The 23,024-nt window shown below is 45.7% G+C and overlaps 1 protein-coding gene across 1 annotated transcript in view; it reads right to left on the reverse strand.

Annotated features, from left to right (window-relative positions):
• Positions 1–23,024, reverse strand: part of adgrb3 (adhesion G protein-coupled receptor B3) — a 147,198-nt gene that overhangs the window by 45,668 nt on the left and 78,506 nt on the right. The window contains exons 10-13 of the mRNA XM_076286523.1: positions 21,336–21,404; positions 14,946–15,054; positions 2,326–2,472; positions 302–377 (exon numbers count right to left, since the gene is read on the reverse strand). Coding sequence (XP_076142638.1) covers positions 302–377; positions 2,326–2,472; positions 14,946–15,054; positions 21,336–21,404 — 401 coding nt within the window. The remainder of the gene's footprint in view (positions 1–301; positions 378–2,325; positions 2,473–14,945; positions 15,055–21,335; positions 21,405–23,024) is intronic.

Here is a 23,024-nt window from a genome sequence, read left to right on the forward strand (position 1 = left end):
ATAAATATAAAAAAATAACAGGAACAGAACCTGTGAGTGAAATTAATCTATCATTGTCATTGCAAGCAAGTTGTTGACATCTCAAAGAACAACAACAATGTTGTCAGACACTTCCTCTCTGGTGTCCTATTGCCCCACAATTACAAAAAACAAAATGTTAGTCAGTATTCCCAGGGTGCTCCAGTGTTTGCATACAGTATCTAAGTCTTAATCAAATACACACAAATCATGTATTAGCTATTATGCTGGGAATAGATATCATGACTTTCATTAGTGTGTGTCTGTGTGGTGACTGACTTACTTTGGGGATGGCAACATCAGCCCCAGTGTCTTGTATAGGACTGTCCCAAGTATGAACACGGGCGACCCATCCATGTCTGTGGAGGAATGCAGATATGTGATTGGTTACATTGCTGGGAGAGCAATATATATAATAACCAGGCAGCCTCTTAATGGCTGGGCTGTTGCTGATGGGTAATTTTTCACATAAACAGTTAGTTGATCCTTTCCACCAGAAAGCAGAAAGGTGAAACAACAACAATGGCACAATATGAGATGGATTGCGTTCCACAAAAAGTTTGAGACGCTTGACTTCAGGGACGAAACTGAGCATGATAAATGGTGCATGATAAACATTCCCCGTCCACTTTAATTTGGAATCAATACACAGCACAATGTTCCACACACAATACAACACAATGCTAAAACAATAACAAAACATAACAAATGAAGGACTTTACTTAAATCTCTGGGATCTCGGTGAGATCTAAAGCTTGCTGGCTTTAGACTACCGTATATTTGGCCCAGTGGTGCCAGCTAAGCTCCCCACACCCCTGTAACTTTACTGCCAGCAGTGCATTAAGCAATACGTTAGCGCTGTCCCCCGTGAGCGATTGATCCGGCGAGTACATTATTTTGTGTTGAAAAATATCCCTCCCCAAAGCCAGAGCAGCTGACCCTTGTTAAAGAAGGTCTCCGTGCATTTCTCACAAAGTGAAGATTCTTGCCAGGCTCCATGCAATGAACAGAGAGTGACTTATGCCCCCCATCAATCCAGCCTCGCCTTTCTCCCTTCCTTCTCTATCTGTGATATACTTCAGATAAGACTGATCAAACTAATTAACGGAATTGTCTGGCATGTGAGAGGGAGAGGGCTTGCAACCTGGCATTGTTTAAGTGGATGCTGAGAAATGCTGTGTTGCCTGAATATAAAAATGGCTTTTGCCCTGGTGAGTGAAACCACAATCCACTTGGTTTGCAGCTGACCAGCTGACAGCGTCCCCGTTTTACACAGAGATACCTCCCTCTAGCTCTCATCAGAAATCTTAATTATGACCATCTGGGTCTGGATCTGACTGTTCTTTCCAGTCAAGGAGTTCTGGACACATTTCACAATGAATGCACGAGCTCATCGTGCTTGTTTTTATTGTTAAAGTTTGGCATTTTAAGTGATCATGAATGATCTGAATTTTCGCCCCACGTTCCAGTTCTCGACTTTCGCACCTTGTATACGCTGACAGGAGCTATATTTAACTGGCTTGACGGTGCACTCCAGTGGATGATGGAGCAACCAAAAAGGTCAGTCTCAGGGAAGTAACTAAATGTAATCAGCCGCGACTGAGCAGTGCTCTGGCTACGCACCAACTGTTGTGGCTCTCTGCAGTGATTTAGGAACCAAATGGGAGGCGACGGTAAACAAGCCACACGGAGGTTCAGGAGAAGCCCGTCCAAAAGATCTAAAGCTGGAGGAAACCTCTCACGCAAATATTACAGTGACACCAACACTAAACAAGAGTGAGCCCAGTGGGAATGTATTTAGAGGTGCCATCCATATATCAACGTGTACATTTCCATAGATTGGATACATGGGAATGTTGTACCAATCAAGCAAACTGTGTCTCAGTCCACAAACATGGGCTATGTATTGCTGTGTTTCTGCTTACGGTAATAGGGTGACTTTTTTTATTTGCACAGTGTGACCACAGGTGTTACACATCACATGGACTGCACAGTAGTGTGTGTGTGTGAAAGTATATATACTCTTTTGATCCCGTGAGGGAAATTTGGTCTCTGCATTTATCCCAATCCGTAAATTAGTGAAACACAAACAGCACAGGGAGCAGTGAGGGGTTAGGTGCCTTGCTCAAGGGCACTTCAGCCGTGGATGTGGGTATGGGAGAGCAGTGCTCAACCACTTCCCCCGCCCACATTTGTCCTACTGGAACCGGCAACCCTTCGGTTACAAGCCCAAAGCCCTAACCAGTAGGCCACGGCTGCCCCTCCATCCACGGCTGATGGATGCTGTGTGCTGTGTGTCTACTTTACCTGCAGACTGTGGTAGAAAAATGCCCTTGGGGATGACCACTTTGTCTTCAGAGTTCCTGGCCCAGTCCACCATCCCCTTCCTGCCCTTCATGGGGAAATTGATGTCGGTCATGACGGACACTGCCGGGAGCCTCTGGATGCTGGCCACTGGTGAAGTAACACACACACACACACACACACACACACACACACACACACAGCTTTTGAGTAACAATGTGACTGGGATGAGACAATGAGATTTTGACTGGACAGACAGACAGACAGACAGACAGTTAGTTAGTTGTTTTTGAAGTTGACAGTTTGTGAAGTGTGATAAATTCGATAGCTCCGTCGCTTCAGGAGCAGCACTGACGCCCCAGGATACAGTACATGTGAGATGTTCAATAAACCCTCCAGCCGAGGTGTCGGCATTACATAACCCAATCATTGACGGCTGACATTAATCCCTGCTGTCAGAATCCTCTCTGATTTGTATCAGTCATACAGGCTGTTATGAGTCCTCTACCTCTCAGGGCTGTCTCCCGTATGTCTGCTACACACCTTGGGTAGTTTCATAGCCTCAGCACGAGGCATCTGTGCATGACGTGGCAGCAACACATGCAGCCACAGCTAGGATATCACCCATTTCGTCTCACAAGAAACCAGTCAAAACAGGCTAACACCTCTATTCCTCTGAGACAGGTCTGTGGCCCCACACAGCAACCTTTTAGTTGTTTACGAGTCACTGTGTGTGTGTGTGTGTGTGTGTGTGTGTGTGTGTGTGTGTGTGTGTGTGTGTAAGCTGCTTGCACAAAGCATGATATCCCATGGGGTCAGCATGTCAAGTAAACTACTTATTTTTCAATGTCAATTTCACAGAACACAAGCGTCAGGCATCTCCAAACGTATTCACATCCCAGGATAGGACCATGGAGAGATATGAAAACATGCAAGTGTGAAGGTTAGAGAAAGTGCATCACTATGCTGAAGTTTGGGTAAAATTCAAATGAAAAATGATTTCATAGGACCTGATAAATTGCTAAAATGACACATATCCTTCTGTTCTAGGAGATAACAAGAGGCTCCAGATCTATCTGAAATAACACTGTGCAATTAGAAACCTGCCAGACAAAAATCTGTGTGCTCAACAGGGAGCGTTTTAATGAAACACCCCATTTTGGAATTAAAAAAAGTCAGTCCCTTTCCACTCATCCGCTAACTAGGCTCAGTCGGAAGGGCATCTGATCCAATGTGTTGTTCTGGCTGCCTTTACCAACGCTGGGCGGTGTGAACTTCACCAAGGAGGCGACAGCTGCGACTCTGTCCAGAGTTCTGCCACAAGAGATGCCATCATGTCGCCTCCTCCACCTCCTCCTCTTCCTCCTTCACACAGACTGAGTAGCAACCGCTAACGCTAACAGCGGGATAAACACGACCTCTCTGATAATGGCTGGAGCAGCAGAGACATGTTCTCATCCACCTACAGTATTTCTTTTCAGTTGGAGAGAAGGGAATTAATTGATTTCAATGGAGGTGGCAGATTAGACGCTAACACCTCCACCCCCGTCTAAATGACAGCGAGCGCTCCACTTTATGCTGGCATTCCCGGAGAAATGATCTTCTTAAGAAACCTCTCTCTTTCTCTCACTTTCTCTCACTTTCTCTCTCTCTCTCTCTCTCTCTCTCTCTCTCCGGCTCTGGTAATTGACAGACACCAGCTCTTTTTGCTGGTATGAACCTGTGGAACGACAGGTTTAAGAATGACAGTAAGCCCTCTCTTTTACAACGCATTTGGATGGCTTTGAAGGGGCTTTTACACATGGATGCAAACCCAATGCTAGGAGAGCAAGGAAGCAAAACAACAGAGAGAGAGAAAGAGAGACAGAGAGAGAGAGAAAATTGAAAGATTGCTTTTCTCATTCTCTATGGCCCCCGTAAGGTTGTAATCTATGTAATCATTGGGTGGCATGTCATGTGAGACTCCTGGGCACGCCTCTGAGCCAGGCTAGATGCTTCCCCTGGCTCTCAGGTTGATGACATGATCTTGGACACCCAGATCGATGGTGGAACACCTCCATTAGCAGAAGAGGAGAGGAGAGGAGAGGAGAGGAGAGGAGAGGAGAGGAGAGGAGAGGAGAGGAGAGGAGGGGGAGCGGGAGGCAAAGGAATGGGAGTAGGGCTCCAGGGGCTCTGTGGAGAACTGCCTCCGTCCTCCAGCCGTGTGCCAGCTGCCTCCTCCACAGTGCAGAATTAAGGGCCTACAGATGCAGTATGTGCACTTGGCATTAATGCACCGGGCTATTCTTCTCTGCTCTGCCACTAATGTTGTTTGGATACTGGCAAGGCTCCACAGAGAGAGAGAGAGACAGACAGAGCAAGAGAGAGAGAAAAAAAGAGGGGGGCTTGGTCACGTGAATGAAGAACTGTGTTGTTTGTATGTGTATGTGTGTGTGTGTGTGTGTGTGTGTGTGTGTGTGTGAGAGAGAGAGAGAGAGAGAGAGAGAGAGTGCTGTGTGTGTATTTGTGCGTGTGGGTTTGTGTATTTTTGTATGCATATATCTGCATGTGTGTATGTGTGTGTGTGTGTGTGTGTGTGTGTGTGTGTGTGTGTATGTATGCGTGTGTGTGTGTGTATGCGTGTGTGTGTGTGTGTGTGTGTGTGTGTGTGTGTGTGTGTGAGAGAGAGAGAGAGAGAGAGAGAGAGAGAGAGAGAGAGAGAGTGCTGTGTGTGTGTTTGTGTGTTTAAAGGAACACGCCACCCAAAATCAGTAGTGATATATGTTCTTACCGTAACTTTCACATGTTGAGTCGTACCTCTCCCGCGTCGGTAGGTGCACTCAAACGCTCTGTCGCGCGGCGCGAATGTGTTAGCATGTTGCTATGCTAGCGGGCTCTGCCGTGGCCGTAGAGAGAGGCACATAGCAGTATTCAAACACCTCCACGTTTTACCTACTTAAATACAGTTGCACGAGTAGTTGATGAAAAATGTTAGGGCACACAACATGAAACGTGACGATTTTCCAAGCGAATAAACATGAGAACTACAATGTGTGGCGCAATAGCACTTGGGAGTACTTCGACCTAGCGTGGTAATATTATTAACGCCTAATTGTAGATCCTATCCACCACAGAGTTTAGAATCCATGCTGGATCGACCCTCAGCCTCTCCCTCCCCTCTGAGCAAGAGAGGCACACACACTAGAGATGCGCTGATGGGCTATTATTTCAACCATAACTGCATAGCAAAACTTATCATCCATCAGCCATCCATCAGCACCAAAGTTTGTTGACCAATTTTCAAAACTGCACCTGCCCACCATCCGCTGGTTGTTTTAATGTAGGCTATATGGGTGATGCAGCGCTGCTGACGTGAGGCTAGAAAGCCCTTGCCTGTTTTAGAAAGACTGATCTAATGCAGCAAATATATTAAAAGGCAAAAGTCGTACATTGGCTAGGCCTATCCCCAGAATATCAGCAGCAAACTCAGTCTCTGTCGCGCAAAACAGTCTCCAAATAAAACGCACATCGGCCTGTTGCCTATTCTGCCAGCTTGTGACAATATATCGTCCAAAATGCTTGATTGCATTGCATTCTCCACATTTTTAGCTACATTTTCATGTATCAGCATTTTTGTTCAGTGAATCTTTTGTAAATTGCTTTACAATTACCGTCGGGCCTATAGGCCTATCGCCTGGCTTGCCTCAGCTTCGGTCACGTCCTTTTACAATTTTATCATTGTAATAAAAAACGCAATTTGCCACATAATTTCAGCATGCTCCTGGCCTACTAATTAATGCCTATTGTACTTTATTTTTTGCAAAAAGAAAGAAATCCTTGATAAAATAACAAGTCATTCACATTATAGGCTACTTTACACACTGTTATGTCAGGTTGACTGACAAGCCTGTTCTGAAGACTCCCATTCATTTTGACTGCACGAGCGCGTCTTTTTCAGACAGACATCGCAATTCATTTTATAGCAGGCCATCGGATATACAAATATGACGCCTCGATATTAAAGAAACTCCGACTCCATTCATTCTGAAAGTCCACCGCACAACAATGCAACGTGCATGTTCACATTTTTAGTAACAACCGCCAAACTTGCTTGCTTGCCTTACACATCTAAGTTTTCCGACTATTTTTCTTACCTTCTTTTTCCGCTGTGGATGTTAGTGAGTTTGTAGAAGTTTTAGCTCTTACGTTCTGAACATCTCGCACTGCCATCGCCCGATGTCATTTCTTAGTCATATCACTCTCTGTCTCTCTTTTAAATGCCTATTCCCTGAATGGTAGGCTATAATTATGTGTTTTATATATAGGCTAATATCTAAACAAAATAACCCAGGCAGTCTCATCTAGGATATAACACAGGTTGAAGTTGGTTCTATTTAGGGAGGTGAACATCTGTAGATGACTCAGAAATGACATCGGAAGACAAGGAGTGAATATGGCAAGAGGCAAGCCGAAGTCTGCTGACAAGGGCCTGACGGTAATTGTAAAGCAATTTACAAAAGATTTACTGAACAAAAATGCTGATGTGGTACATGAAAATGTAGCTAAAAATGTGGAGAATGCAATGCAATCAAGCATTTTGGACGATATATTGTCACAAGCTGGCAGAATAGGCAACAGGCCGATGTGCGTTTTATTTGGAGACTGTTTTGCGCGACAGAGACTGAGTTTGCTGCTGATATTCTGGGGATAGGCCTAGCCAATGTACGACTTTTGCCTTTTAATATATTTGCTGCATTAGATCAGTCTTTCTAGAACAGGCAAGGGCTTTCTAGCCTCACGTCAGCAGCGCTGCATCACCCATATAGCCTACATTAAAACAACCAGCGGATGGTGGGCAGGTGCAGTTTTGAAAATTGGTCAACAAACTTTGGTGCTGATGGATGGCTGATGGATGATAAGTTTTGCTATGCAGTTATGGTTGAAATAATAGCCCATCAGCGCATCTCTAGTGTGTGTGCCTCTCTCGCTCAGAGGGGAGGGAGAGGCTGAGGGTCGATCCAGCATGGATTCTAAACTCTGTGGTGGATAGGATCTACAATTAGGCGTTAATAATATTACCACGCTAGGTCGAAGTACTCCCAAGTGCTATTGCGCCACACATTGTAGTTCTCATGTTTATTCGCTTGGAAAATCGTCACGTTTCATGTTGTGTGCCCTAACATTTTTCATCAACTACTCGTGCAACTGTATTTAAGTAGGTAAAACGTGGAGGTGTTTGAATACTGCTATGTGCCTCTCTCTACGGCCACGGCAGAGCCCGCTAGCATAGCAACATGCTAACACATTCACGCCGCGCGACAGAGCGTTTGAGTGCACCTACCGACGCGGGAGAGGTACGACTCAACTCATGAAAGTTACGGTAAGAACATATATCACTACTGATTTTGGGTGGCGTGTTCCTTTAACAATTTGTGCGTGTGGGTTTGTGTATTTCTGTATGCATATATCTGCATGTGTGTGTGTGTGTGTGTGTGTGTGTGTGTGTGTGTGTGTGTGTGTGTGTGTGTGTGTGTGTGTGCGTGTGTGTGTGTGTGTGTGTGTGTGTGTTGCCGAGGGCTTAAGTGGGGATGATCCAACAGCGGGCATGGAATCACAGAGAAGTTGAGACTCGGGAGGCTGTGGCAATGGAGCTCCACAGCGGCAGATGTTCTCTCCTCCAGGCTGGGGAAGAGCATTAGTCACAGGGCATATTGTGTGAAACCACAGGGATGGGAGAGTGTGGAGTCTGTGGAGTATTTGTGTATGTGTGTGTGTGTGTGTGTGTGTGTGTGTGTGTTTCACAGTGTGTGTGTCCATAACAGTATGTGTTTACGCTTCCATAATCGTGTGTGTGTGTGTGTGTGTGTGTGTGTGATATATGTGTGTGTGTGTGTGTGTGTGTGTGTGTGTGTGTGTGTGTGTGTGTGTGTGTGTGTGTGTGTGTATGCATGCAGGGAGAAGAAGCCATGCACTCTCAGGGCATATTGTGTGAAACTGCAGGAGGTCAGGATAATGGAGGAAGAGGTCCTTTCAAGACACAATGGGGAAACAGGACTCAAAACATCACTCAAAACACCCTTACCAAGGCACCGCAAATAATGTGAATATTTTCCAGTCTGTCTTTCACTTTCCATATGTATGTGTGTGTTTGTGTGTATGTGTATGTGTATATGTGTTCATGTGTGTGTGTGTGTGTGTGTGTGTGTGTGTGTGTGCGTGTCTGTTTATGTGTGTGTGTGTGTGTGTGTGTGTGTGTGTATGTGTGTGTGTGTGTGTGTGTGTGTGTGTGTGTGTGCGCGTGTATGTGCGCATGCACACATGTGGCTCTCAAAGCAACATGAGCAAACCTTTAAAATCATTATTTGATGATTTCACCAATATCTAAGAGAACAACACGCTTGAAAATGCACCGTGAATGACCACCAACAACCAACAGCCCCCGATCCCGATCCCTTGCTTTGAAAGAAAGATGTCCGGCATCACTGTGAATAGTAATGAGCAGAGCCCAAGGCTGCTGTAGGAAATCAATTCAAGCCATGCAGTAAGAGGCTTTAGGGGGTGACTATCCCTGGCTCATGACAGCTCATCACACTAGAGCCAGGTGAGTCACCTTTGACAGCCTAGCCCCCTGCAGCTCAGGTGGAGAACGGCAGAGAAGAGTGGAGAGCACAACACCTCCACAAACATGGCCTGTGATGACCACTAGCAATGAGTAAAACAGTGTGCCACAGTGGGAAAATGATCTGGATTATAATGCCCAAATGTGGAAATGAGTGGCTGGCAGGTGCCCAGTTTCACCTCGTAGAGCTCTCTGGCTCGTCCAGTGTTTTCATACAGGTGGACACCTCTGCGTTCGTTATCCGTTTCTCTTGCATATACCAGAACAAGCCAGATTACGGAAAGGCTGAGAAAGCAGTGGGAAGGCTTCTGACAGCTGAGCTTCCAAAGATCAATACGCATCATAGGAGGAGGGTGACCTTGCGAGCAGACCAGAGAGACAGGAGAGGAATCCAAGTGGAACCAGAACTAACAATCTTTTCATCCTTCTCCATCCTTCTCTGTGTCTGTCAGCAAGATGGCGTGGTTCAGATTCAGTTGTAGCACAGCGAGTCCCATCTCTGAGCAAGCCACAGGTCTCAGGTCAGAGAAGGCTGTGATGCTAATGCTGAAAAATGAGGAGGGATCAGACGCTTGTTGACCTCTAGCACTTCAACACCGACGCCCTTAGTGTACCAGACATTCACATGCAATTTTAACAATTCTTCCAGCACTTTACCCACATCTGACTTGCAGCGAAACCCAAAGAGATCTGAGAACCATTTCTTAAAAAATAAAATAAAAGAATACTCTTTGCTCCTTCCTTTACTAAATGGACACCGCTTGCTAACATGCATAAATGAGTAATTTAGCTGTACCTTCTAGCGCCTTGATAAGTATACTGATACAGAGAGTTGTGAGGAGTGTGAACCAATTATATAGTGTTTCATATTCCTGAAAGCACTTTGATTGGCTAAGATGGTGCACCGCAGTGCAGAAATGGATGACTCACATTTCAGAAAATGTTGCAGTAGTTCAGACAGGGGCCAGAGGTTTTTTTCCCCCCCCGACCATATCGCATCTGATGCAAATAGCATTTCCAAAAACATACTGAACACATAACTCTCCCCTAAACTTTTGCAAAAGACATTACTGAGCCGAAGCTTGTCATGTCAACTCATAGATCAGACGATGTCAGACACAGAGTGTGTGGCATTCGTTGTTTGGCTGGCTATCGCGTTTAGAATGTCCCTCCTCGTTTGGTTCAAATGCTCGCCCCTTCCGTAAGTAAGCTGTGGAGCTCCGTGTGGAGGGTGACTCGATCGGAGAAAAGAGCAGAGGGAGTCGCATGTTCGCCACTCAAGGTTACACGGCTTAAAAAAGTGGAAGGACAGCGAGCGCAGCCAGCGGTGACAAGCGAGCGAGAGTATTTATCGCACTGTCGAGGCAGGGGCCATAAATTCAACTGGAAATGATACAGCAATATCTTATTTGGCCACATGATTTCCTCTTGGCCACCGCCACAACACTGGCACTGCATTTTCTTTCTTTCTTTCTTCCTTCCTTCCTTCCTTTCTTTCTTTATTCTCCCTTGCTCGCTCCATTCCTCTATACTTTTAATCAGAGAGAGCAGACAATAACTAAGCCGCAGGTTATTTACTCAAATGAATATGATGTCAATATGGGCATGCCCTATACGGGGCTGGGAATCAATAGTGGGAGCTTTATTTCTTATTTTGTTGTCATCTGCGCCACAGCCCAGGAGAGACAGAGGGGAATTGCCTTTAAGCTGCTAGGGGGGGGGAGACAACAGCGAGGGTGTCTTCAGTGAAAAATGGAGGGGATCTCTCCCGAGACTGGAGATTTCAGATTTGTTCCGTATTTCAATGTGAGCCCAACCTCTGGGGCCTGTCTGGGGCTTTGAGTTTGAAATACTGCTCTGAGGCCTGCACGCGACCGTGTTTGAAGATTTAATAAATAAATAAACGATTTGTTAATCAATTCCCTTTTTGTGGAAGGAAGGGAACAGTAGGGTTTTGCTAAAGGGGTTTTGAAAAGTCTTTGAGTTACACCAGCACAGCACAGGTTTGTGGGTGGGAGGAGAATTACAGCATGCAAAAAGCACACATTATTCAGAAGATCCCTGAAATGGTTCATTTTTAAGAGCTACCCTCCACTAAAACAGGACATGCACGGCTGTTAGTGTGTGAGCATCCTTGCTCTCTATTAGTTATGTTGTCCCTCGATTTTCACTGTGTTTTTGTTAGGTTATGGAGCCTCCACCTTCAAAGCTGTGCTACCCTCTCTTCCCATGGACAATTTCATCTAAAAAGCACTGCTGCCCTGTCCGGGGTGACACAGTAGCAATCTCACACACCATATACTGTTATAAACACAATAAGGAAGCACTTTCAGGGTTGGCTACCTCGGGAGATGATAAAAGATAGTCCTGGAAAGCACTCTGCCACATATAGAAAGTCACCAATCAAACTGCTATTTAATGCTGCTATTTAATTCGATTTAATTCTTTTCCAAGGACAACAGCCCAATGATAAATGAGAGCTGGCATATTTTGACAATAAGCAATTTAATGTGTATTCAAAAAAAAATTCTCGAGGTTGTACTTTGAGGCCACAGACTGACACAGAGGAGTATTTCTGTCTTTACCTTGCAGTCCCAAAGTCATGGAGAGAAGTAAAAGGCTACTTACTTCCCCACGAGCCAAGGACAAGGATGATTCAGTAATTAGGCCTATACAACTCTAACTGTAGCATAGTGCCATCCCAGGGGCAACACTATGGCTGGAGAGGAGAAATATGAGGTGCACAAATATCACTGGTGCCATATTTCCCCTCCAGACAAAACAAACCATTTTAAGACAGAATAATGTTTGCAATTAATCGTTAGCATTCTCACACAGATATGCACACCCAGATCCCTATTAAACTAAATGGTCTCTTCAGTCTAATTACTGGTTTAGGGAAAAAAACAATTATGAGGAAATATGGAATGTTGCTCACAAAAGGTAAAATGAACCCTATCAACTCCCAATAGATCTCTCCAGAATAAGTCCCGCCTCCGTAACTTCCGTATCCAACCAACTTCCGGGCGTCGAATGTCTATGGGAAATAACATGGCGTTTCGAAATATCATACCAGTAAAACATCTGTAGGCGGCGAAGTAGAAAAAAATGGTGGGCCGATTGGCCTACACACTATAGTAGAAATATATCAGTAAGAAGCACTAAGCTAACGCACGCTTCAGACGCTGCGACTCCCCTAGTCAAGGTTGCATAGCAACGGCAATGTTTCATAGTTTGTCTTCACCGAAATGGAGTTCGTGACACCAGAGCCTGTCTACGGAGGTGGCACTAACCCTGCGTGAAATCGTCATGTTTGATAGGTTGTTAATACATTCTGAAAACGTTACTGTTCTGATCAAGGTCATGCAAAATAAAGCTATCGACTAGTCTGCTTATCATTATCTGTTATTCGTGAAAAGAAATCTCATCTCGTCATGTCTTTAGTGTCTTCGTCGGCAATTTCTTAACAGCCAACAAACTCGCACAGTCAAACCAAAGTTAAAGGGACACCAGGCAACATTTTCGTGTTAATTAATCATCTTCGTAAGTCGGTATATGGTTAAATGACTCATTACGGGGCGAATGAAGGCTCTCTCGCCCGCCCCTACTGCCTGTAGGAAGAATATCCCACTTGCAAGTTCGGTGTATCCTACCCGCTGACCGAAGCAGGATCAGTTTACAGCACAGAGGCAGGCTAACGAAACGCTAGAGATTGTTGCAAACGTGTGTATAATGGCAGAGCCGGCGAAGAAGCAGCGAAAACCCTTGACGGAAGACGCAAAGAAAAGGAAAAGAGCTTCAGACCGAGCAAGGGGGGAGTTTCGTAGAGAAAAAGCATCAGGCTTGCCTGGTGTCCCTTTAAGTCATGTTGAAAAGAAGCTGAACCTTGCATTTACATTTATAGACCACTGAAACCACACATGAATCACACGTGAAAATGACCATCACGTTAGGTTGTGACTGGTTGGTTGTGAGCAAGATCTAACGCCCTCCTCCACCCGCATACATCGGAACTAGCTCCCGGTTAGCATTAATAATCGTTTACTACGTAAACGGCACCGACAATCAAAAAATCCAGTGGAAACTAGATGGCAGAAGTGTGTAGGCCAATCGGCTCACCAGCTTTTTCTACTTTGTCACCTACAGGGTTTGACAGGTACGATCTTTCGAAACGCCATGTTATTTCCCATAGACATTTGACGACCGGAAGTTGGATGGATACGGAAGTTAATGAGGCGGGACTTATTCAGGAGAGGTCTATGAGTGAACTGAAAATGAGCCATAAAATATTCAGAAGCTTTGTCGAATTAAACATTCATTCTGTTTGTGAATCACAATCTAGTATGTACATATAAACTGAAGGACACCAGAAAGTAAATAAAACTAAACATTTTTTTTCTTATTCCTCTTTAAGGTAGCCTACCTCATGAGGTTTTCCCTACAAAATTCTTTCTCCCTCTCTTTCCCTCTCTCTCTTATACACACACACACACACACACACACACACACACACACACACACACTCGCACACAAATTCTCTCTCTTTCTTAAACTACAGATGACATATTGGTGTCTGTGAAAAGTGGGTCATGTGTAACAAGCCAGAAACGTCCAGGAGGGCATGGAGGTGTGCGCAGAAATATGAGAAGCTGGAGATAGCCTCGCGTAGCCTAGCCTAGCGTAGCCTCTGTTAAAGATTCCCCCAGGGGACGGTTCAAGAGTGTAAATAATTGAGGCGATCTACATTAAAAGCATGCTTAGCTCGCTAAGTAATGCAACACGGACAATCAGGACGTCTTCATCTAGTTCAGTGTGTGTGTGTGTGTGTGTGTGTGTGTGTGTGTGCTCCCGTGCCATGCTAGCTGTGTGTGGTGCCACAGGGCTGGAGAAGAAATGAACAGCGGTGGCTCTGCCAGTGCGGTGAAGCCTTTGTGTCTGATGGGAGCCTACAGATAAGTGAACCTGACAGTAAAGGGTGGTGACTTGGAGAGGAAGTCAGGGTTGGAGGGAGGGGCATATGATGAGGAAGCCTTTCCACAATGACCTCCAGTGTGTCATGCTGTATCTCCCGGCTATGCTCTACACTACAACAACTCTCTCTGCGAAAGAACAGTCTTCCAGCAGTTACATATTTGCATACAGTATGTACATTAAGTCTTCCCTGAATGCATTTTACCTCGAGGAATAAATAGATAAAAATAGATAAATAGAATGAGAGGAATAAAAAGGTATGCAAACATATATCCTATTTCCCTCAGGACAAAATGGCTGGATGAGTTGAGTGCCGTTATTGTTGTTCTGTTACTTTATACATTTCGGTTGATGTAGGAAAGGACACATCATTTCTGACAGGCACACAGAAGGGAGGCCTTAAGAACACTTTAATGGTTCTTTCTTGTTGTTGTTGCTGTTGTTGTTTTTCCCTGTAGAGTGCCACTGTCTTCGCAGTAAACATAAAAAATTCAGTGCTTCTACTGACAGAGGGAATAGCTGCTGAAACAAGCTGTGGTATTAACCAAATGAAAAAGGTAGTCTGCTGACAATCCCTTCCTTTCCAAAACCAACTAACCAATTAGCAGTTTAATGCTCAACTTGATTCAAACTGTACAAAGGTATACAAATAAGGAGTTGAACACACAAGTGACTCATGGCTGCTTGGTGAACCTGTGTGTGAAAATGGAGACATTAGTCTCCCTCTTTTCCACAGTCATTCACATCACTGATATTGGACGAGGGAGCTTTCATAGGAATTTAGCACATTAAGTGGAGAGTGCTTGATTTCAATTAACATTATTGATTCACAGTTGCACCCCCCTTCCCCCCCCCCCCCCCCCACGCACACACACACACAGACCCTGGCTACACCGTGCTCCATTTATCCTGCATTACTGATGGCTGAAGGAAATTGACATGGGGAAGTCAGCAGCCCCTGCCTCTCGGATTACACGTCCGTGTCAACGCAACAGCGGCAAATTAAAGAGGTATCGAGATGAGCTGCGCGGAATGACACTTCGGAATGGCTTACCCAGGTTCCCTGTCATCAGGTAGGCATTGTGGAAGTCTTTCATGCCCAGGCCAACGATGTGGATAAACTCTTCGATGACTTGCATTAACTCCACCGACCCTGGGTAGATCTGAAACAGGAAGGAGAAAGAAGATCAAAAGTGAAGGAGATGTGAAGTGTTGAGAGGTTTTTAAAGCCTATTTTCTTTTCATGGTCTTTGTGCTAGTTGTGTACAACTGAGTGTACAGCAGACATACATCTAAATATGTGCGATATATTCAAGTTATAACTCAAGGATATGAGATTGTATTTTCCACCAAGTCTACGCTACCTGAGTTATTACTCTAATGCACTTTTATATGAAACCAAACTCTTTTATCCTTATGAACTGCATAAACTCTTCTGGCTGTGTCATAAAAGCTAACACAATAAGGGAGAGAATCTCTCTTAATGTTTACTACCATTTTCACACCCTATCATCTTATAACACAGCCACCCACATTAGGCTTAATCACGCATTTTAACATCAGAGCAACACTTTAGCCTTCAAAACAAAACAGCAGCCACACAAACAAAACTAGAACACTTTTAATGCAGAAGAAATGCAGAATCACTCTTTCTTTCATTAGAGCTCAATAAAGAGTGTGTGTGTGTGTCTGTGAGTCTGCCTTTGTGTGTGTGTGTGTGTGTGTGTGTGTGTGTGTGTGTGTGTGTGTGTGTGTGTGTGTGTGTGTTGTTTTTTGTGTGTGTGTGTCCGCAGGGACCAGCCGTCAGCACCAGCGCTGCAGATTCAGCTGAGGGCTCTCTGGACCGGGAGTAGCGCAGGTCAGACAGTCCTTCTCCTCAGCACGACGTGCCTGTCACCGTACCTGACGCCTCCCAGTCGATAGCAACACGACCCGCTAAGCCAATGATTCACCTTCGGCTGATTGGCTCGCTATCTGTCGGCGCCATCTCCTCGACAGCCATTACTGCCACCAGCCTGGCGCCCCGAACACAGCACGGGTGAGTGCTGATCGAGCGAAGACAGGGCTAAATGAAGCACGACGCTAGTGCGCTACCATTACGGCAGACTATGACTAGCCATTGTGCATACAGTTACAGCTGTCACAGCTAGCAAAATAAGCATATGCTGCTATATCTGCCCACACAAAGTCAACAACTTAAGGGATCTACTGTGTGCACGCGACTCCTCTTATAGGAAATGACAAGGCTCGCACGAGATGAATGACATATGCACGCACACACATATGGGGAATGGCGTGTGACGAGCGACATTATATAATTAACACTCGCCGTTGGAGGAAGTGTGGGCATGTTGCTCAAGGCAGGGCACATGCATTAAAGCACACTTGAGCTTGAGACGCCGGACTCACTGAGGGTAGTGGGTGGACGGAGAAAGGGCATCGAGAAGATATGAGTGTGTGTGTGTGTGTGTGTGTGTGTGTGTGTGTGCGGTGTGTGTGTGTGGGGGGGTTGTGCAGTGATGATAAAGGCTCCAGACAGACAGCAGACAGACAGGGTGTGCCATCGGGATATGTGTGTGTGTGTGTGTGTGGGGGGGGGGGGGGGTGGCTGGGAGAGGACAAAAGCACATCAGTGGCGGCGGCAGCCGAACGACAGCCGAGCTCCCCTGCGGCCCGACTGGCGCGCAGTGCAAGGGGCCACTCTCCTCCAATCTATCACCATGGCAACAACCAGGACTAGACCAACATCACAAGCAGAGGAGAGGAGAGGAGAGAGAAGAGGGGAGGAGAGAAGAGAAGAGGAGAGAGAAGAGAAGAGGAGATGAGAGGAAGGAGAGGAGAGGAGAAGAGAGGAGAGGAGAGGAGAAGAGAGGAGAGGAGAGAGAAGAGGATAGAAAAGGAGAGCAGAGGAGAGGTGATGAGAGGAAAGGAGAGAAGAGAGAGGAGGATAGAAGAGTAGGGGAGAGATGAGAGGAAAGGAGAGGAGAGGAGAGAGAGGAGGATAGAAGAGGAGGGGAGAGATGAGAGGAAAGGAGAGAGAGGAGGATAGAAGAGGAGGGGAGACAAGGAGAGGAGAAGAGAGAGAGAGGAGGATAGAAGAGGAGAGGAGATGAGAGGAAAGGAGATGAGAGAAGAGGATAGGGGGAGAGGAGAGGAGAGAGAGAGGAGGGTAGAAGAGGAGAGGAAAGAAGAGTAGAGTGTCACGGAGATGGCAGCCAAAGGCAGATGAAGATTAGTGGGCTGGAGGGAGGTGATGGAGATAGAGGGAGAGAGAAAGAGACGTGTGGAACAGAGTGTGTGTGTGTGTGTGTGTGTGTGTGTGTGTGTGTGTGTGTGTGTGTGTGTGTGTGTGTGTGTGTGTGTGTGTGTGCGTGTGTGTGCGTGTCTGTGTGTATGCGTGTGTGTGTGTATATGTGTGTGTGTGTGTGTGTGTGTGTGTGTGTGTGTGTGTGTGTGTGTGTGTCTGTTTGTGTGTGTGTATATGTGTGTGTGTGTGAGTGTGTGTGTGTGTGTGTGTGAGAGAGAGAGAAAGAGAGAGAGAGACAAAGAGAGAGATGGAGGAAGGGAGATACTGTAGGGTGAGTGAGATGGATGGAGAGAGGGAAAGATGGGGGGGAAATGGAGGGTGGACGACAGGGAGATATGGAGAGAAAGAGAGGGAAAAGGTGAGAAGGAAAAGGGTGGCGATGATGGGAATAAGATGGTGAGAGAGATAGAGAGAGAGAAAGAGTGAGATGAGGGCAAGGTTCTGGAGGGATGAAATGACAGAAAGACAGAGTGAGGAAGAGAGTAATAATTAAGGAAGGCATAAGAGTGAGAGATAAAGGCAGAGATAAAGGCAGAGATAAAGGCAGGGGATAAGAGGAGAAGTTGTGTGAAAGAGGGGGAGAAAAACAAACATTTTGTCTGTATGTTTGTGTGTGTGTGTGTGTGGGGGGGGGGGGTTGCTGGGGCAACTCATTTGATCTAAGTGAGAAGCAATATCTTATATATAACTCATTACATACCTAATCCTTCCGCCTGACAGACACTTATGGATGAGAGGAGTGGTGAAGACACTGCTTGCAGCATTTCATAAGATGCTGTGCATTCACTCTCCGAGTCAAGGGACAGATGAACATCACTCCAAAGTTTGCTCATAACTTTCTTAATTTGAAACCGTATCAGGAGAGTCCCAGCAGAGAGGGCGGAAGACGGCATGAAAAATATGCAGGGCTTTTTTTTTTATTATTATTATTGAAAAAAAAAACGTTCTTAATAATGTCTGAAAATGTGTCTCCATCTCGATACCCATCGCTGACAGCGCACTTTGCACACATCTGTCAAGCTCCCTTGAAAAATCTAATCAAAGTCTAAATTCATTGGATGCAGAGGTGCTGTACGCAGGTATTGTTTCTGTGATTTGCATTACTTTGGGGTAAACTACAGGGTAGTTCATTTCCCCCCACGCTCGGTACTGAAGACCTGGCACCCCTCCCTCCTTCCTTGACTTCACAGGAAGTGAATGTACGTGAGTACACTGATGAACCAGACTGGCAGTCTCCTCAGACACAGAGAGGCTTGACTTCTCTTTAAGCTCACCGCACAGCGACGCTGACAGGAGTGCGGTGTCCTACGCTTCCAACGTTCGATTACTTCATTTCTATCGCTTTCAATCACTACCCCAGCACACCAGCACTGAACCCTTTTTGCTGTGGCCATGGTGATTAGGAGCGATTTAATTCTATCTTTGTTGGCTCTATCTTTGTCCAGTGCTTATTACAGATTGTGAAGACATTTGTCGTGGCAGCAGTGTGTCAGGGCGATAAATAGAATGTGTTGGTGCTGCTGTTTTGGCACCAGTGTGCAGCAGGCTGAACAGGAAAACCAAATAACAACAGCCTCCTCCGACAAAAAACAAGAGCCCCAAAACGACTCTCGGCAAAACGACACTGAGACACCATGCTATTACATTTGAGGTTGTTTAGCATGTATCAGCAAACCCCATCGATAGGCATATTTCCTTTTCTCTCATTTTCTCTCTCTATCACTCTTTTTTTCTTCTATTCACTCTGCGTCCTGAGGCAGGTGATGCCCTTTCCAAAGACAGTATTTTGTCAGATGAGGTGACAATGACGCAGATGTCCCCTGATGATCAGATGTGTTGGGAGATGCTATCTTTGACAGGTTGGGAAGCGGACGTGATTGGAAAGGGCCGACCAGTCGACAGGGAGACTGGCAGCTGGGTGAATTCACATCCTCACCTCGGAAACAAGGAGGCAGAGGTGTGACAGGGAGGTCGCGACCTCCAGCCGCTGGCAAAGTCATATACAACAGCCATAACGCACATGACACAAACAGCATACAGTCAGGGATGGCTAAATGATGTGCCCTGTGCTAATTCTGTGTATGAATACTGAATGTGAACTAAAAAATATCATGTTACTTATACAATACAATACCAAGATGAAAGACGGGAGAGCAGACAGATTGAATGTCTAAAATAAATACTATTGTTTTTGTTTACAACAATACAATACCAATAGTGCCAATACCAATACTTATTTTAGTACAGTATGGGGTAGGGAGTAGACACACTGAATGTATACTATATACTATAACATACTAGCCTAGAAATCTAGACGCACCCTAGCGGCGGCAAATTAATTTGCTCAGCCTGTACGTCTAGTATCGAACCATAGGAATTTCTATTGGCTTAACACCGTGGATGTTCTCCAATCACAGCGCTCTATTTCGTTAGAGAGTCTTAAGGCGGGCTTAACAGGATAACGACATCCTGCGACGGTGAACAACAAGGAAGGTGGCTATGGCTAACGAAGAGCGGTTGTTTGAATCGGCGTTGGGGTCAACTTTGGAGGAGTTGGACTTGTGCTTTTCTTTGAAAGTAGAGCAACACAATGCACTTAAGTCATTCCTTTCGAAGAAGGATGTATTTGCCGTTTTGCCGACCGGATACGGATATGGTCGTAGCGCTGGCCAAAAGCATGCCTAGGCAGTTTGAAAGACAATTCTCTGCCCGCCCCTTGGATTAAGCAGGTGAATGATTCGATTCCAGACTATACATTTCAATGATATAGGATGGCCCGCCAGGCTAATAACATACTTAATGTACAATGAATTCATGTAACTGAAATGAGAATTAGTTCTGTTCAGAGATTGTTATTACACAATTATTACACTTTGACTCCATTGCAACAGGATAGTAACACACTGAGCAACAACAGAACATTGGTACTTTAAATGTATAAATAACAATTAGCATGGTGAACCTGTGAATGCAATGCTTAATTTAATGCAACTCTAATGTAACAATGTTACTGGAGCACAATGGTTCTGATGTCAGAAATGCTGAAGCTTATCTCCAAATGCCAGAGTAAAGTGGCAAAAGAAAGCATGTACAACAAACTGAATGCTAAGTGTAAGCTAACCTCTTTTGGGGGGACTTTTTGTTTTGTTTGTCCTCTGTGCGCTCAGACCAACATTACCATGCCTCTTTCAAAGCTCTACACTGTTGAGTACATTTCACTAAAGGGCCACAAAGCCTCTTACGTTTTGACTGACAACCCTATTACTAGTGTCTGCTTGAGTGGAAGAAGAATGACTAAGAACTGGGGAAAAGGGGATATGTTCTTAGGTTATACACAATGTTAATGCATTGTAGGATTTGCTATATTTCCTCGGATTTGCATTCAAGCATAAGCGTAATATTAGGCTCTTTCTCTAGGCGCTTCTCTGTAATGCGCATATATGTCTTCATGAGTTGTGTCACGACAGAGAGCCTCTGTGTGTGACCAGACGTAGCCTTCAGTGTGCCAGTGTTGCTGCCACCATGTGGTCAGAGAGCTCACTGCATCCCTTTAAATAAAAACCAGACAAGGGGGATTGGTGGGGGGGGAAAGGCCAGAAAAAATAGCCTCGGCCCACATGTGGTAGGTGTACCTGGCTTAATATCACACTGAGGTCCTCGGGGGAGTGGACGGCCGACTCTCCCCTGACCTGACAATTACCCAAACTCCCCCAGTGCCTGCTGATTGCTATTGATTTGCCAGGAGCAGGTGGCACCTGTTCATGCCCGCTCCTGCACACGTGCTTTCTCTTCCACACTCGCACTCGGACAAGTCCCAGATGCCCGATGCTGTGCGTCTGCGCCAACGGACGACTGCGATACGTCGACAAGGAGGGGTCACACTGTAAACATTCTACTGCTCATTATACAGCACCAAGTCTGCACCCCTTTCTACAATGTAATGTGTCAAACCATGGTGCCTGTCACTGCACCAATACGTGCGGCGTGACTGATGCTGAATACTGAATATACTACTGTATATACTACCAGACTCGCCGCACGTATTTGTGCAGTGACAGGCACCGGGGATTGTGTGCGAGGAGCTCCTGGAAAAGAGGAGGCCCCTCAGCAGTCTGTGGCGTCTGCTCCTGCTCTCACCTGCTGAGCGTCCTCCCACTTCTCCCTGTTCTCCTCCTCCAGGAGGTTACTGATGATCTGGAAAAAGTTCTGCAAATGAGAGAGAGAAAGAGAGAGAGAGAGAGAGACTGTGCATAAAAAGAGGAATGCATAAGGGAGGACATAGCCAGTGATGCAACCGCCTACAGTAACAGCAGACAGTCAAAAAAAAAAAAACTACCAGAAATAAAACACGCTTCTGCAATGTTTTCAGACATTTCCAAACAAAGCAACAAACACACACAAATATTGCAGCTTGTAACATTTGGTGCTAAAATCCAATGAGATCCTAGAGGATTTCAAAGTTCTAAAGCCTTCCTGATTACAATTTGGTTTTAATAGATTTTCAGATTCATTTAGAGAGCTAATCCACATTATTTGCAACTTGAATCTACAGAAAATATTAGAGCATCCCTCCAGCTGTCCAAACAAGCTATTCTGTGGGCATGTACATTAGCATGTGTGCCAAATGTATGTGTGTGTGTGTGTGTGTGTGTGTGTGTGCGCGAGCATGTCATGACGTATGTGCTGTGTGACTAACGACTCGTTGTGGCGAGCGCTAGCTCGGGCACCTGGGCCGCACCACTTTGTCATTTCTCTCGTGTGCTCATCGCAACTCTCTCTCACACACACACACACTCTGTCTCAGTCTCTCTTTTTCTCTCTCACACACACACACACTCTCTCTCAGTCTCTCTTTTTCTCTCTCTCACACACACACACTCTTTCTCCCTCTCTCTCTCTCTCTCTGTCTCTCACTCACACACTCTCTCTCTCTCTCTCTGTCTCACTCACACACTCACTCACTCTGTCTCTCTCAGTCTCTCTCTCTCTCACACACACACACTCTCTCTCCCTCTCTCTCAGTCTCTCTCTCTCTCTCTGCTGGCATGGGCCATCTTGTTTTCTACTTGAATGCTTATGCTCCCTCTGGTGGTAACACGTCCACTTAAACACTGCATTAGCCGTACGCGCACATGCACACACACACACACACACACACACACACACACACACACACATACACACACACACCAGTGTTTTGTGTGGGTGTCTGTGTGGGTTTGCGCTTGTGTGATCGTCTCTGTCTGTATGTGTGTGCTTGTATGTATGTGTGTGTGTGTGTGTGTGTGTGTGTGTGTGTGTGTGTGTGTGTGCGTGTGTTGGGGGAGGTATTCTCTAGTCACTTCTGTTGCAGCATGAAAAGAGTCGTGAGAAAACAAACATCTCTGTCCAACCACCCCCAGACCCCCCAACACACACACACAGACACACACACACACACACACACACACACACACACACACACACACAGACTGAAACATTTGCCTATAAAACCCCCTAGAGCACCCCAACAATGGATCAGCACAGAGAATTGAAATGATCCAATTGGAGACAGAGGAGGAGGAGGGTTTTGAGCACAGAACTCTTATCTGCAGCGGCAACACACACACACAGAGAGATACTGAGAGCAGAGCAGTGTTTTAAAATGGAGGAGAAAAGCTTAAGAGCCACCATGAATGTGATAGAGACAGACGCGATCGGGAGTGGGAGAAGGAGAGATCCTCACACCGGATTTAGGGATTGCTTGTCTTTTTTAGTGAATGTGACACGCGCATGCACGCACACACACACACACACACACACACACACACACACACACACACACGC

This window comes from Alosa pseudoharengus, unplaced genomic scaffold (genome assembly GCF_046254945.1).
Source record: "Alosa pseudoharengus isolate Yale_2024_CS ecotype anadromous, Long Island Sound unplaced genomic scaffold, YU_APseudo_1.1 YU_APseudo_1.1_scf_15, whole genome shotgun sequence".
Lineage (NCBI taxonomy): Eukaryota > Metazoa > Chordata > Actinopteri > Clupeiformes > Clupeidae > Alosa > Alosa pseudoharengus.